Source organism: Convolutriloba macropyga, chromosome 4 (assembly GCF_964194025.1).
Source record: "Convolutriloba macropyga chromosome 4, txConMacr16.3, whole genome shotgun sequence".
Classification (NCBI taxonomy): Eukaryota; Metazoa; Xenacoelomorpha; order Acoela; family Convolutidae; genus Convolutriloba; species Convolutriloba macropyga.
Window position 1 is genome coordinate 38,878,317 of NC_134471.1, and position 17,902 is coordinate 38,896,218.

Genomic DNA, 17,902 nt, shown 5'->3' on the forward strand with positions numbered 1-17,902 from the left:
GTTTTAATTGATTATATTTAGAGATAGTATCAGCAGCAACTTTATTACAAAACTTAACAGTATTTGTGACTTCAATTGCTGATTCAATAAACTCATTAATTTGTTCATCATTAACTTGTGTTTCATTTAGTTGTAATGTTTTAGTTGTGACTTTATCAAATTCACCTTTTCTTAGCTCAGTTATGTTTTTACTTAAAATATCTATTTTATTATTAGAAGATAATAAGTTATTGTCACAATACTCTTTATTAACAACATCTTTTTCATGTATCGGAGGATGTAAATTTTTAATTTTATAGGTATCCTTCATATCAATATTATCATTATCTTCTAGGAATAACCCACGAGCCTTACTTAGTGTTAAGTTGTTTGTTGATTGATGATACCAGCGCCCAGTGGATCTGATCTATTTGCTTGGTTAAGTCTATTTCTTGTCATCTTTGTATTTGTTTACAGAAAGAAACTCTATCCAGCTTGCTGGCTTATCAGGGAACCTGCTTCGCAGATGACCGAAGTTCAATATTTAATGATTCCAAAACCTTATTATTAGATTCGAAATCAAACTCAGATTTAAAAAAATCTTGTTCATAGTATTAACCTTCAATTATCTCCCCATTCATATCTTCTATCTTATATGTAGGTGGTCTGGTTTTTAGAACTTCTTTAACTTTATACAATTCTCTATTCCAATTAGAAGTGTAACCTTTAGAAAAGATATTACGTTTAACTGCATTTCTAACATAATCACCAACTTTAAATTTTGGTGTTGCTTTGGTAGATTTAACATAGCATTTAACTTTATCAGGATTATTAGAAGCATCAACTGGTGTCATATTAATTGTTGAATGAATGTTTTTGTTATATGTTATGGCGGCATCATTTAATATATTTACCCAATTACCATCACAATTGATGAACATTGGTTTATTAATTATGTGTAATAATGTTCTAATAAATCTCTCTATAAATACAGCCTTTAAATCACTATAAGTAGAATATAGTTTTGTTTCATATTCTTTAAGTAAAGATTTAAATGTTTTATTGTAAACCTCACTACCTCTATCGACCTATAATTTTTCGTGTTTTCGACTTTGAGCCACCCTGTGGATTCTCACTTAACACTATTTTAAAACCAATAGTTATTGGTGAACCAGATTTTATCTTTAATGGAATAGCCCACGCAAATTTTCTGAATATATCTATAACTGTTAATATAAACTTATAATTATTTTTGTATTTATTTAGAGATGACTTATCAATTAAATCAGCTGACAATGTTTCATCTTTATATAATGGTATTATTCTTTCTCTTCTAGAATTTTTTATTTGAGGACTGAATACTTCTTTAGCTAATAGTTGTTGTTGTTGTTGTTGTTGTTTTTCCATCACTATTTATTTGCCATAGTTAAAAACAAAATTTTCTAGTTGCTCTTGATTAATAATATTCATAGATAATAGTTGCTTAGATATATCTAGCATTTCATCATATAATCCATCATGACCAGCTTTTGTTTTCAGTATTAAAAATTCTAATCTTTCTTTTAAGTTATATGGGTCGGCTTTGGTTAGACCGCTAGCTTCTATTTGTTCATCAGTCTTATAATCAGTTTCTTCTTCTTCTTCTTCTTCTTCTATGCCTTGTTCATAATCACTAGTATCACGACGATATATTTCATCTTCACTGGAAGTTAGTATTGATATAACATGAGAAGTGGCTTCGCCGATATTAGCAAGCATTCTTCTTATAACTTTCGATCTATTACTTTTAGTATCTTCTCTTTGTTTATAACCGATATCCCTTAGAGTTTGTTTTATTTTGTTTTCATCACCTTTTGTATCTCTTTCGGTTACATCTTTATTAGTAATAAATAAAGCAAAACCCTTAGAAAAATCATAGACTTTAACTTTCATTTTTATACCATCAGGGACTAGGGATACATCTACACCATTTATTTTAAATTTGTTTGAATTTGGATCAACTGATATTAATTCGAATTGTTTATTTGTTTGTTTACCCATTTCTATCAAAATAGCAATCATGTCATTGTCTACAGTAAATGTTTTACCTCTATTATCTTTTAATGTTACCTCTCGATCATCAAGAGGGTTGCTTTGTTGTTTGGGGTCTAAAGTTTTTAAAATATTTGTGTTATAGGCTAATGCTTCTAATGTTTGGTTTTGAAGACTCTGCCATGCTTCGCTGTTTGTATTTAAAGTTTTAGCTAAGGGATCAAATAAATCTTCCATGTCACCATAATATTCTTGTTGTCTTAATTTTTCTTCTAATCTATTTCTTCTGTTTTGTTTTTCTAGATTATTAAATTTTTTAATTAATTCTAGCTTAGTCATTTTTTATAATTATAATAAATCATTATATAGTGTAATGGCAGCAAGGACTAATTTTCTATCATCATTAATGATTAGCTCTTTAATTTTATATATAAGTAGGTCTTTGTCTCCATCTAATGATCTGCGAAGCAGTTTCACTGATGCATTCTTAATCGGGGAACCCGCTTCGCAGATTTTATTTATCGGATCTCTTTTGAATAGATATAGATTCTCATCAAGAGGATAATTTTAATGTTATTAACGTAAAATCTTTTATCATCAAATGTGGTGAGACTAATCTTACTTGTTTTTGTTGTTGTCATGTTATCACCAACTTTTTGTATTCTACATTCATCTACAGTTCTCTCTGTGTTTTACATTAGTGCATTATAAAATTCTTGATGTTTAGCATTGTTACAATTCTTTATTCCTTTCTCTTTAGTTTTATTGTGGCAATCTTTAAAGCTATATGTCTTTGGTGTTAGTGCCACAAACTCTTCTATTATTCTACTTCCCATTTCATGTTTGAATTTACCAGGGACTTTGTTATTAGTTTTAACTGGAGGTTCGAGATTGGATAGGTCCATATAGTGAATTCTTCATTAATTTCCTTACATCCTTTTCTGCTTCAATTTTAGCTGTTGCTCTTTTATTAGTATTGTTTTGTATACAATCTCTACATATATAATCTTGTTTAAAATTAATTACTCTATATTTTTTAGTTACTTTTACACCCATCTTAACATAGAACTTTAACATCCTATAATGAACCATGTATTCTGTTTTGTTGTTTTGATCTAAGATTAATTTCTCTGTTTTTGGTTTGCCTTTCTTTCTCGGTATCCCAATTCATTATCATTTATCTTTCTCTTATCGGGCATTAATGCTAATTGCTCTGTTCTATCTTTACAACTATTAGTAGAATCAATATCACAATCTATATAGAAACCGTGATCACTATCATCCGGAGTATTTAATATATAATCCAGAGATGTGGTAGTAAACTGGAAGTCCTTATAAGGTAGCCTTTGCACCATTTCATTGCCGTATAGGTTGTTTGCATCAATGTACCAGATATTTTTGTTATGGGACTTCATCCCTGTTTCACCATTGTTGACTAACCTATATCCCATTATGCCGCATATGCCTCTTCTCTTTGCTTCAACAAAATCATCTAGCATTTGTTTATCTTGTAATGTATCTAATGTTACACCGCTTGAACTTAACCAACAATCAAAACTATAGCCTGGCAGACTTACATAGTGTAGGGGATTGAGCTTGAATTCTTTCATACTTAGTTTAAAATATTCATTCATGCAGTAGTCTAATATTTCCACATCATTTATTTAATAATTCATAGTTAGATCTTTACCAGTTTTATGACTGTTGTCTTTATTAAAGATATCTACTTCTTCTTGTGTTGGTAATTTTTTTCTAGAGAGGATTTGATGTCTTCTATTTTTAGATTACCTATAACTTCTTGGTAGGTGTCTAAACCAAGGTATTCATATGGATATAATGTGTTAGTTTTGCACCCGTATATCTTTGCCATTTGATCTAGAGGCATAGCTAAGAAGTTAAAACTACCTATGCTAAACATCTTAGATTTACCAGCAGCTAGTGGTATGTTATCTACTTTTCTCTTATCATTATTCTGTTTAAAGAGTTTTATGTAAAGTAGGTTGAAGTCATAGCCAGAGCCATTGTGGAATGTTACAGGAATGAAGTTTTGTTGTTTGTACCTCAGATTACATATCTTACATGCTGGTCCTCTATTTTTACCAGTTTCATGACAATGATCACCCACTTTATTAATACATGTTTTACTGCAGATATGACAAGTGTTATTAGTTTCATGGTATAATTTATCTTCTTCATTAAATAGCATTTGTTTGCTGCGCTTGAAGTTATTCTCAGTTTCTATTTCTAATAGATCACTAGCAAATCTTTTAATACAATCAAGACCGAAATAGTATTTGAAAACAATGCGACTTCAACAATGCAACATTCTATATCAGCAGTTATAATATTTTTATATTCTGACGTTTGTGTTCATTTATAAAAGTAATTTTCTTCTTCTTAGGACAAACAACCTCGGGCTTGAAAGAGTGGCTCCATTCATATTTGTTGTATTTAATTTGTGAATCAAACCAATATGTACATCTATCACAATAATAACATTTAATGTTATTTTATTTGGTCGTTCTAGCAAGGTTCCTATGTTTTGAATTAGAGCACGGTGTTCTGCAGTACCGTCTCCCCAAACCAATATTCTGACATCTTTTTTATCTTTATCAAAATCATCCACTGGTTTAAATAATTCTACTTTGCCCCCACCACAATGTGTGTATACCCAAATTTTATCATTGTACAATTTTTGTATTCTTAATATATAGCCGAAGTCATCTTCATCTCGTTGTCGTGCTTCATTTAGATTATTTACATATTTACTCTCGCGTGTTGCATTATTGAGAAAGCCACTTCGCGGATCGATAGCAGCATATAGCCAAGCATAAAGCCAAATATTAGCCAGTTGCAATCAGTTATGTTTGGAATTGCGTATATTCAATATTGATTTAGAGTTTTGAGATCGGGGGGTAAATCTATATAACTACCAATAGATGCTTTAGTTGGTTCAATATTTACCTGAATACTTCTTAATCCCAAAACTCAAAGCTGTAATTTCCAGCTTTATCAGTAATATAAATTTCTCTCATGTTCTGGCTAGATTTTATATCAAAGTATTCTGTGTTTTCTAGATACTTAGGATTATGACTATATGAATGAGTAGTTAGCGCTATTTTATTCCCAAATTCTTCATGACATTCTTTACACTCATACTTAATTCTGGTGTAGATATTGTTATCACCTTGGGTCTTTGACCATCCGCGAAGCGGTTCAACGGAGTTGTTTTGCAAATTCACCGATGTTTCACTATCAGTTTTAGCTTTAGTTTTAGTTTTAATAATATCATTAGTATTATCTTTAGGTTTGAGAATATAATCATCTTCATCTGGATTATACACCTTCTCCAAGATTTCATCTTCCATTTCATACTCAAACTCCTTTCTCGCCCTGTTTAAGTGTTCATCACTTAAATTATGTTTGACAAATTGTTTCCTTGTTTCAAAAGCCAAATCACAAATATAACAAAAGTTTACGTTTTCTACTTTAGACATTTTTATTTTTATAGACAAAAAATTCGTTTTTGAAAACATAAAAATTAAAAATGTCTACATCAGTAAAATGTGGTGGTTGTTGTTGTTGTTGGGGATTTACAGTTTTCACTGAGGGGATTTTCGTCCCAGTCGTCGTCTTAGAAAATTGTCCTATTATTTCTGCAGATCTGACAGTCACAGCATAGATGCCAGCTACAGATGTTATTTTCGTCGAATCGCTCGTTTACAAACTTCCACATGAAATTTAAAACTCGATTTTTAAGGCCTTTTTTCGTATTAAATTCAATGTATTTTTCTATTCGATTTGCTAGTCTGCATGTACGGAAAAAGAAATCATTTCTAGCCTTTTCAGTTCTGGTTTTCGGGAGCTTGAATAATTCATTTGTCCTCCCTTTTTCTGAATTTTGTTTCAGCATTGGTAAAAAGCTATCGTCTTCTGTCAATTTCGATAAAAGTAGAATGTCATTTAGTTGCATGAACATTGGTAGTGGTAGTATGTTAAGAAGTCTCAGTTGATTTGGATACGGCATGACTTTTTGTCCAAGGTAAAGATAAATCATGGAGAAATTGTTGTGATAAATGTTTAGATAGTTTATTTGAATGTTATATCTGTAAGGGTTACGTTAAGAATAGAGATTATATTAATCATATGAATGAATATACATTATAATGATCCTAGTCTATATATAACTTGTATTATGTGTAATGAAAATCAACACATCAGCGGATTTAGATTTAAAAATTTTAAGTGTAGATTATGTATTTATTTACATAGATATAGATATACACATACCAAAGATAGATTCGAGGAATATGCTGAAAGATTTAACATAAGAGTGTGAAAAAACGAAAAAAAGTGGTGAATTTGCTAACGAGCTTATTATTATTTTCTAGAATTAAGCCATTTCATAATTTAATGTTAGACTTATGTATTAGTGGATAAAACAAGGAAACCAACAAGCAGTAAAATTTGGCCCTATTCGACATGCGCGATGAGCGTTAGGACAAAGGGTCAAATTTTACTGGTGGTTGGTTTCCTTGTTTTATCCACTTCTGGAGAGGATATACAGGGAAAAGCCGAATTGAGATGTACTGGGTGAGAGATGCCTTGGAATTTTGGTGGTGCACTATGCAGAACACATAAGTTGCTCTAAATTGTTTACTCCCAACAGGCTGCACGTTTTTTGTTTTTAGTAGCGTGCTATACAATAAATGTTTCAAACTGGGAGAGCAAATTTTTACCGGTCAGGACCTAATAGATCCGAAAAAGATTTGTACTTTTTATAACTAAAATCTCACCTTATTGATGAAAAATGATATGCTTTAAATCAGGTTCAATTACCAATCACTAAATGATGGATTAGCGCTTTTTTGGCTGCGGTTTAATCTGTTATTATGCTCGCGCCGAACTCTTGCAGGAATAAGAAAAACTTTTACTTGTTTCAATGTACATGTAATCGGATCTATCCCAAGTGTATATATGCCCACAGTTGCAAACTGTGTTGTTATATAATACATTACTATGTAAAAATAGCACTTGTGCAGGGGGTGGGGGCGTAAAAGAAAGAAGCCGCAGCTGAAGGGGGCAAGGAACAGATCAAAGCATTCAAATAGATTGGCTTTGGTTTTACTTATAATATTCTTCTGTAAAGAATCATTCATCAATGAACTGGTATTTGCGACCAAATATTGGATCAATTTCAGGTTATGTATTATGGTCAAATAATAACAATGTGTGTGTGAGTCAGGGTTCAATGAAACTTAGAAACTGGCAGAGATGTCTTCGCAAGATGACCCGCTGCGAAGACCATCGGCAGACTTCCGAAACAATGCACAATACTCCTCTGGGGGGCTTCTTGGGAACTCCTCAAATTCTGGATCTACAGGTGTAACACCAGCGGGGAATACCGTTGGTGGGTTCCAAAGTTATGTTGTTTTGCCGCATACTAGTGCCACTTCTGGACCAGTAGTTGTGGTTTCTATCAACAAGAGAATTTCGGAAGCTGAGGATTCGTCTATTTTGTCATTGTCGAACCGGTCACTTTCATGCGTGCCAAATGAGGTTAACTTTGCTGCTACTGACAAGCTGAGTGACACCCGATTTGTAGGTGAGTTGCGTCACCGTTATTATTATTAAAAGCCGCGAAGTGATAGCGAGGCTTTTATTGGTCTCCGTGTTTTTTAAAATTCAAAGAGTTTGTATTGGAATGCTGTCTGTTTGCATTGTATTTTCCTCAAAACCCAAATATTGAGTTTTTATTTCGCAGATGTTGCTTTTTGCTTATGTTGACTGCCGCCCCGAGCTGATCGACTACAGAGGAAAGGGGGCTTTTTTCACACATGTTCATTATTCTGAAGTCAAATAGGAATTGTGATTTTGCTCACATCGAAACAAGAAGTGGAGCGAACAGTGAGTTCTTTAATTGCACCCTTTTTTCCTTCTAATTTTAAATTAGCTATAGAAAAGAGAGTTTGAGCAAAAATATGCACTGTTTTTACAATTTTTTTCCGGAGTAGTTTTCAAGGTCCATCTCTTGTCATTTTCAGAAGTTAAAATTTATATCAGATCTTCTTTTTTCAGACGACCTATTTGTGGTTCTGTCAACGAAAGTTCTTTGAATTGTAATTCAGTACTTGTCCTGCTTTGCTTTTAGAATCCAAATAATTTCGATTGTATTGGTGGTCTTCTTTGTAAGATTGGTTCACAATTTTTCTGTGGTTTTATGTATATCAAAAAGGCAATAATCAGGGACCTTAAGTTGCATTAGAGTCCCTTGTTAATTGCTCGCAAACGAAGTTTGTAGCAATCATATTAGTCCTGTGGGTCTTTTTTTATGCGATATTTTGCTTGACCAATTTTTCCTCTGACGTATTTGACTTTTCGTCCTCAAAAACAGGATAAACAGGTAGCGCCCAGCGGGCATTAAGTGCTCTTAGAGCCTTTCAGCTCACTAGTCTTCAAGCATGCGATTCACAGAAGGTTGGTTCTTAGAGATTGACCCCCCTCCCTGTTGCCACCCCCATCAGCCCCCCGGTGCACCCCCCTGCGCTCACTTACGCCCTTCAATTCAGCTAAAGCTAGCCTCACTAAACCGTGCCTAGCTACTGACGAAGCGAACCGCTCGCCGGTTGTTTGAGACCAATTCGCTCGACGTTAGTCGGTTATGTTTTTCGACCTATTTTTGTTTGGACTGGCGTTTGTAGCACGAAAATGCATTTGAGGACTATTTTGGTTCGGTTAATAAAAGTTTTTGTATTCAGGAATTGTAATTCAGGACTTGTTCTGCTATGGTTTTAGAACTCAAATTGTTTGGATTGTATTGGTTCTATGTTTTTTGTAAGATCAGTTGATAATTTTTTCTATGGTTTTTTTGCTTTTCAAAGCGGGGAAAAGGTAATGACCAACGGCGGTAACTTGGCATTAGAGTCCCGTTTGTTTCTCCCTTTTGGGAAGGCGTTTGTAGCACGAAAATGCTTTTGAAGACCTTATCTTCCGGAAATGTTGTAACTTTTAGGTAATTCTTTTTTTATTTTAAATCAAAAATACATTAGCAATAAGTTTGTCAGTTCTAAAAAAGTTCATATTTTTGAATGGCCAATAAGCTTTTGGTTGCTTCTGGGTTCTGGCTTAGACCTTCATTTTAAAGACATCAATGTCAGCATTTGAGCTAATCTTAAGTATTTTTGTAAGTGTTTTGACATTTCTTGTTTTTCCCTGCCATCTGCTCTTCTCTTAGAAATGACTCAAGATTTCTATTAAGTTTTCGCGTTTTGGACATCTGTTTTAGGGAACCCTTAGGACCAAAGCATCTGCAATTTAAATCTGCTATTTTTTATGTATTTCAAAATTTTTGAAAATGGCCTTTCGGCTTGTCTCGTAATGTTCAATTGGTGTAGTGGTCATTTCAAGGGTTTTTAGTTGCTCTCAAACAAAGTTTATAGTTATTATATGAATCCTGTAGTCTCTTCTATGCGATTTTTCACTTGGCCAAAGTCCTCTTATAGCCTTTCGGCCCACTGTACTCAAGTATGCGATTCGCCAAAAAGTTTATGGAACATAAGTTCATAGTGTGAAGGGCGGTTTTCAGAGTTTGACTCCCCCTCCCCTCCTGCTCATCCTCCTCCCCCCACTCAATCCAATCCCCAACTCTGCTCATCCTTCCACCCGTAACTCAGCGCGTTCGACCCCACTATCCCCCAACGCTCTCACCCTACGCCCCTTCAATTAAGCTAAAGCTGGCCTCTCTAAACCGTAGGTAGCTTCCGACGAAGCGAACTCGTTGACAGTCTTTTTGAGTGAAATTCGCCGGACATTAGTCGGTTTTGTTCAGGTTTTATTCATGTCTTTGAATTGTATAGTAGGGCATATACAGCTGCTTCTAATTTGTTCGTCTTCCTAGATTTTTTGGTTTCCAGAAGTCAAAGATTTTATGAGTGGGTACCACTAAACAGCTGAATTTGTGCTCCCGATGTCATTAGTTACTGCATTCTGTTGAAGTTTATAGTTCAATCGTGTGAAGGTTTTTGATCACGCATAATCTACATCACTTAGAAAGTGACTTTTGCGCTTCTTTTTGATTTGAAATTGGGGCAATACGCTCTTGTACTTTTAATAGAAATCACCCAATCTGATTATCATAGGGCTGGGACTGCAATACGGTTTAACATTTGAATACAAAATGATAGTTTGTCTCTGTGCAGTTTTTGCCTTTTCTACCAGTGGACTCCTCTCATCTGGGGTCTCACAGTCTATTTCGCTGACAATCTGCCGACTACGTTTGTAAAGTCAAAAAAATATTAATCAAGTCTCTATAAAAGACACTATTACTCAAATTGTCAATCGTTTCGTGCAGCTCTGAGCTATGTTAAGAGTCTTGTTTTCTCGTTCTCGGAAGCACACTCAATGTTTTATTGATTTTAATAATAGTTGAATTGATTGTTTAGACATATCAAGGAACTGTCTGATTGAGTTGGGCGATGGGTTGTGCAAGCTTATGTCACTGATTGGACTGAATTGTGAGAAGAACACAATCAGATGTATCTCTCCCCATATAGCCAACCTGGTCCACCTGCAGTTCCTCAACCTAAGGTCAGTACACAGTTAACGCTACCGAAAATAAGTTATTTTTTGTTTTAATTATTTTTGAAATGTGTGTGAAAATTGGTGTTTAACTTGTACCCTTTGCTGTTTGAATTGTATCCTTGAAGAGGGATCAGCTACAATGATGCTGAACTATGGAACTGTTTGCCATTTTTTTTTCGTGAAGAGAACAATTATGCAGGTTTCAACTTTTTGAAAATATACCTAGGTTGCTGGGAAGAAAGGCAGCTATCCCACTTTTGTTCAGTTAGTTTTGAATCGCAGCTATCCCACTTATGTTAGTTTTGAATCGTTCAGATGAATATCTTTGACTGTAATTGAAGTTCCGACAGCCTTAAACCGAAGATTTTTTTTTCTGGTCTGGGTTGTCCTGACAAAAATGAACATTTTGGTGGCATTTTTACCTGCAGATGACCGAACTGCAGATGAATGTGTTTGGAATAAAATTATGTTTTACGATGTTCAAGATTGAAATTCCTCTCAACTTTGGTCAAATTTCGGCTGAGTAATTGCTCTCGGACGAAGTATGTAGCGATTATTATAGCCCTGCGATCTTTTTAGCGACTAGAGGGGGAGTATTGGCAACCGGTATTCTACATGATTTTTTTAAGCTGAAGCAACTTCATTCATGACTTGAATTTTGAATTCTTTATTTTTGAACATTTGACTTGTTTCAGAACGTTGAGTTCTGTTTTCGAACGACTTTGGCAGTGGTTTAGCATCCAAAGAACTGCTGGTATTACTCAAGGTCAAAAGGTCATTTTGAGATTGTTTCATTCAATAAAAGTCCCTCCCACCTAGTCCCCGCAACTATTTAATCTCTCCTTTTTCTTTGATATTTCTGATTTAGGTAAGAATAGTTAACAGATTTTATTGAACGACTCCCCGAGTCATTTTCGATATTCTACCGGCTATGCTCTTCTGTGTGATTTTTTGCTCGACGTATTTTTTGTCTAACGCTCTTCCAAAATGGGACAAATGTCCTCGAAAAGCTGAAGGCCTTCGTGTCTCAGCACCTCATATGCAGCCCTAAGCCTTACTAGGCTACTTAAGTATGCCACCCCCCACACTTATCCAGGCCTCCATTCCCCGTCTCCTTCAATCCCTAACCCCGCACACTTGACCCCACCCCCTAATGCTGGCATCCCTATGCCTCAGCTAGCTGGCTACTACCTAATACAACCGATCGCCTGTCGTGAGAGCAATTCTCCCGACGTTACTTGGTTTGTTTTTTGAATTCTGACTGATGATTATATTTGCCAATTATATATTTCAAATTTTTCTTTTATTTGCTCGAACATGAAAGACATATTACTCAAACTTGTCTCAAAAAAGTTTGAGATTCTCAAAAAAACCGTTTCAGAACAGTTCGCCCGAAGTTAATCGGTTATTCTCAGCCGGCTATTAAAGAGCTCCTATTTTTTACGATTCAAAGAATTTGAATCGTATTGGAGCGCTGTCTTTTTTTAAGATCTGTTCACATTTTCATGATTCTTAAAGTCAAATTGGAGTGGTGATTTTGGTCACACCGAAACAGGAAGTGGAGCGAAAGAGCGAGTGGTTTTGTGGCGTTATTTTTGTTCACTCTAACTCAGGAAAATTGCGTTTTAACGAAAATTCGCGTTCTCGATTGTGATGTTTTGTTCACATGCGGCAATTTGGCTCTGATTTTTACTGTTTTTTCAATTTCATTTCCTTGGTATTCTAATTCCATTCATTGTCCAATTTAGGTCTAGTTTTTTGTTTAGTCAATGAAAGTCCTTTGAATTGTGGGTCAGGAGTTGTCCTGTTATGTTTTTTAATAGCCGCACAGCGATAGCTGGTGCTATTATTGGCCTTCTCTTGGTTTTTTTTATTTCGTTACGACCATATGACGTCACAGCCACTTATTTTTCATTCGTTCATGCAATTTCAACTGAATTGCATGTGTGACGTCATTTTTCGCTCTTAGTGGAGCGAGTTTTTTTGTTCATGCGCGTGATTAAATTTTTGGTCACACTTGACTTACCTCACTCTCAAAAATGACTTCCTCACTTTGAATTTGACTTTTATTTACTTTAATTGAAAGAGATAAGGTAAAATGGGTGTTTGTCACTCTAAATGAAGGTTATTTGAGACCAGCTAATAGAGGCAGCAATAACATGTACAGATTTTTAATCAAAATATAACAGATCAGCCTTCAATGAAAAGACGAGTTTTTTGTTCTGTCTTTTTGGACTGCTGTTTTTTTTAGCCTGCCGATCTACGAATCTATTGCGGCTATTTTCTGGCAATCTGCCAGCTATGTTTATTCTCTTTACGTTTTGATCACGTTTTTCGTTTTGCAATAATCACGATTTTCACGCTTGACGTATTTCATTCACTGTTTCAATTGAACGAAATTCTTTCACGTAATGTATTACGTAATGCAGTGAATATGGTCAATGCGCAATGTCGAAATCAAAAGAACGGGATAAACCGATAAAGCCCGGTCATTAAGTCATAGTGCATTAGGTTATCAAAGTTGAATATAGCGATTGCCAGCTGGCGTTGGTATTATGCTTAGTAGCCTTCATTTTAGCAGCTGAATTAAGAGTAATTTTGGAATCTAACCGAATATGCAGAATTTTTTTCTTAAATCTCAAACATGTAAATTCGAATAACCCCAAAGTTAAAGTTACATGTTGTAATATTATAAATCAAACATACTACATCTTTCCCTTGAATAACTAAACATAATAATCATAATAAAAAACTAAGATTCAGTTTCTAGTTCTCTTGAATTATTTTATAAAAATAAACTTTTAAAGCCCTCAATTTTTTTGTCGATTGGAACTCGTTCGTGTCTTTTTTACTTCTCTTCCTTTAATTCTTTTTTAAATTTTTTCTTTGATTTTTCCTTTCTTAGAGCTCTTGGAAGTTTATTCCATTTGCGAACAAAGTTTCTTATAATTGAATTTTGACTCAATTTTGAATTTTTTTTGGTCTTGTATGTTTGTTTGTTGGACAATATCGAAAAGTCTATTTTATGAAGTTTTTGCTATTTGAAGTTCTGCGGGAAGTATTTTATTTCGGGGAAGTAGTTTATGAGCACTGTCATATTTTGTTCGAAAAAAGCAAACTTTTATGCCCCATCTAATTTGTTTGTTTATTCTGTCAATTGAGTAGGACGGCAAACTGTGAAAAAATATTGCACTAAATTCTAAATGCGATAAAACAAGTGATCTAAAGAGATTTATTCGAGCCTTTAAAGGTATTTGATTGCGTACCAAATAAATTGATCTGATAGCTAAAGCCATTTTACCGATCACAATATTAAGTTCTTTTTGGTATGTTAACTCTTTGTCAAGAATAACACCTAAGTATCTGCATTCATCTGTTGTTTTTAATGAATGACTATTAAATTCAACGCAATTGACAGTTGGTAACTTTTCATTTTTGAAAACCATTCTTTCTGTTTTCCCTTCATTTAGAGTTAACTTGTTTTGTTTCATATATTGTTCAGTTTCCATCAATATTTTTTTAGCCTTTGCTTCTAAACACTGTTCATTTTTTTCATGACATAAAATTGCTGTGTCATCTGCAAATTGTAATACATTCGAACTTTTCCCTATTTCCTCACCGAAGTCATTTAAAGTATGAATACTAGTGGTCCTAGTACAGTACCTTGTGGAACACCATGATTTAAAATTGTGCAGTCGGATTCAACTATTCCGTTTCTAACACACTGTTTCCTGTTAATTAGAAACGAATTCAATAAGACTCTTGCGTTTTCTCCAAAACCATATTTTTCAATTTTTTGAATAAAAATGTCCAAGGAGATTGAGTTAAAAGCTTTCGCTAAATCCAAAAAGATTGTGAAGACTATATCTTTTTCCTCAACATAATGATTTATTTTCTCTGTCAGTGCAATTATTGTATTAAGACACGACTTTTGTTTTTGGAAACCAAATTGGTTTTTGTTAATTATTTTAGTCATATCTAAATTTTCCGACATTTGCTCCAAGAGAAGTTTTTCAAAAATTTTTGCTAACGTTGGAGTGACCGAAATTGGTTGATAGTTTTCAGGGTTATGCCTGTCTCCTTTCTTATAGATGGGAGTGACATAGGCTTCTTTTAAAATTTCAGGGAATGTGGTTGCGTTTATACATTCATTAATAGCGAACCGTAAATCTTTCAATGCCCAAAATGGTATATACCCTGGTCCAGCTGATTTTTGTGTTGGTAGTTTGTCAATAACTTTGTATAGTTCTCTTCTGGTTACCGGCCTGAAATTGAATTCACTTACCTTAAAATTAAAAGAAGGCAACTTAGGAGCAATTTTTTCGCCCTTGTAAAGTCCAAGACGGGCAAAACAATTATTCAAACAGTTAGCAATGCTTTTTTCATCTGATATTACGTTATGGCCCTCTTTCAGCTTTGCAATTTTTTCTGTCTGTTTATTTGTGTTATTTTTGTTCTTGATAAATTTCCATTGTTCTATTGAAGTTGGGAGGTTCTCGAAAAATTGTTTTGTATAATCGTCAGATGCTTTACGCAATTTTCTATTAACATTGTTTCTAAGTACTTCGTAACTGTTAAAGAGCTCTTGATTAGAATCATTTTCCCATTCATTGAATACACGATGCTTTTCATTAATGAATGAGACTACGCAGTTCTTTTGATAGCCATTTTTTGTGCTCCTTTTTTGTTTTCACTTCTATATTTTTCAAAGGTGCGTGCGTGACTATTTACTACGTTTTCGAAAATTTCAATAAATTTATGAAAAATTTCATTTGCTCCAATGATTTTGTACATTAGTGATCAGTCTTGCAAAGCAATATCACGGTTAAACTTACTTCTAGTGTATCTCTTTTTATCTCGCATTAAATATTCTGTCGTTTGCTGCTTCCATTCTAATTTCAATGATGATTGATATACAATAGTGAATTGATTATTTTCAAGTATTGACTCTATTATATCTTTTTTCGGAGATTTGTTTTTTAGAAATAAAGCAGTGGTCGATTAAAGAAAATTTTCTCCATTTGTCCATGTTGCTTCTTTTGCGTTTACATACTGAAGCCCGTTATCTGCAATGAAGTTGTTTAGTAATTGTTTCCCAGTTTCTTTAAGTATATTTATGGTGTAATCTCCAAACAGGATTAGATTGTCAGTGCTAGAGTAAACATTTGAAATTTCTGATGTCATTTCATCAAGGAAGATTTTTGAAAGGTTTACGTTTGAACAATTCGCCACATTTATGAGCAGTTTTTCTTTCAGAGGCTCAGTTACTCCTATCCATGGTGATTCAAAAAAACTCCGGTTGATGGTGTTCAAGTCATTTCTTATTTTGATTGAAAACTTCTTGGGTATCCATATGCCTACACCTCCCCCTCTTTCCAGTTCAGTCGATGATGATCTCGGCTGGTAATAAATTGATGACTGCTGCTCAAAAAAGAATTTGGAATAGTATTGTTCTCTTTAATCCATGTTTCGGTAACAGCTAGGAAAGACAGCAGGTCGAGAGTGTTCAAAAAATTTGATAACTTTTCGTATTTATTATTTAGGCTTCTACAATTCATGTACCAGAACTTGAGATTATCGTCTGTTCTTTTCTTTTCTTTGTAGCACTGGTCTATTGTTTTCAATTTTTCTAATTGAGCTGGGCCAGGGTTTGTTTCAATATCTCCACTTTTTTGCAGAATAATTGATATAACGGATAATAAATACCTAATATTGATGAAATCGAAACCTAGTGAAAACAAATTATTAAAATAAATCTGACAAAAATTACATTTTGGTTTTTTAGTATGATTTCAGTGACTTTTGAAAAAAGCAACTTCCCCCCTTTACAAGCAAAGCCTATTATTAAAATCACAAACAAAACTGATGTTTTCTTCAGAAGAAACATTCCACGTTTCTATTGAAGAACTAAGAATTAAGTCACCCAAATGTATCAGAACTCATTCGGACTATTGAAGTTATTCCATCCCCTTTTGAATGCCAAAAAATTTCCATTTTCCTGTTTAGGACGCATTTGCCTCAATGATATATCGTTTGATGAACAGTTGTAGCCAATATTTTTCATATTTTTCTGCAAAGTTGTAACTATTTTTTGAATTCCGTATGTGTTTGGGTGCACACCATCTTGTCTGATATCGTTTACCTCAAGACCATAATTGAGGACGTATACATTTGACCACTGAAATTCGCCTCTAATTTGGTCAGCTATGCTGTTGATTTCCTGGTTATAAGCATCAATTTCTCTGTTGTTCGAGTCTCGTCCGTATAGTCCATTTTTAACTAGTGGAATTTGGCATATAGCAACCTTTTGGGGCTTGAATTTAGTTAAACACTTACTGACTAAGTCACCCATTTGCTCAGCTTCCCTTTTTCCATCAGTACCTTGGTCAACTGCATTGTGTCCCAAATGAAAAACAAGACTTTCAGGTTTTGTTCCAGCCGAATATGAGTCGATAATGTTATTAACATCACTTATGGTTATGGTTGCCGAAGGGTATGAGTGTATTGCAGTTTCATTTCTTATATCACCCTGTTTAACAAATTTATACGTGCTGTCTGATATGACAAGAAGTTTAGTAAATCGTGGTGCAAACCTCGGAAAAAACTGTCTGTTGGCATAAACTTGTTTAGTTTCTTTGCCTTTGTTTCCATCAATAATTTTTGTCAACATTTTCTCATTTTGTCCTCTCAAAAAAACAATTTCTGACTTTGCTTGGTCATATAGGGATTTGCTGTTGTCTAGAGCTGTTTGGAGTTCTCTATTTACTTGCTTGTTTTTTTCTAAGTCTTTTTTTAGTTCTGTTATTTCATCCTGTTGCAAGTTACTAGTATCGAGTGATGATCTTTTGTTCTCTCTTAGTTTTAGAATTTCTTGAATGAGTTTATCTTTGTTCCATTTCGCTAGAACAGCCGCTTCCATAATGTCGCTGGATACACTGGGCTTGGTTATAATACACTAGTGACTCATTCTGGAAAAAAACGGTGAGAAGAAAAAAACAACTCAAAACTTTGACCTAAAAAAGACCTGAAAGTGAAACAATTGTTAATTTGGAAAATATTGGATTGGTGTCACCAGATAAAGAATACTAAAAAAGTCCCAGATTAGAGTGCCGAATAGTCGATTCCAATTAAGCTAATGAATGTCTTTTGATTAGTGCAAAAAAACTAATAAGTTGTCTTCAGGAAGAAAAGATTCAAAGGTGTATGTATTTGTGAAATTTCTATGCAGCTGACTTACAGCTGACTTCTGACTTTTTTTACACACCAAATAAGAACACTGACACTTCTGTCAATTTTTATCTCTTATTCTGTT

General features: G+C 34.0%; 1 protein-coding gene across 1 annotated transcript in view; it reads left to right on the forward strand.

Annotated features, from left to right (window-relative positions):
• The first annotated feature begins 7,215 nt into the window (after positions 1-7,215).
• The window catches only part of LOC142338424 (uncharacterized), a 51,677-nt gene continuing 40,990 nt past the window's right edge, over positions 7,216-17,902 (forward strand). Inside the window, exons 1-2 of the mRNA XM_075388182.1 lie at positions 7,216-7,615; positions 10,452-10,596. Of these exons, the coding sequence (XP_075244297.1) occupies positions 7,285-7,615; positions 10,452-10,596 (476 nt within the window). The 5' untranslated portion in view covers positions 7,216-7,284. The remainder of the gene's footprint in view (positions 7,616-10,451; positions 10,597-17,902) is intronic.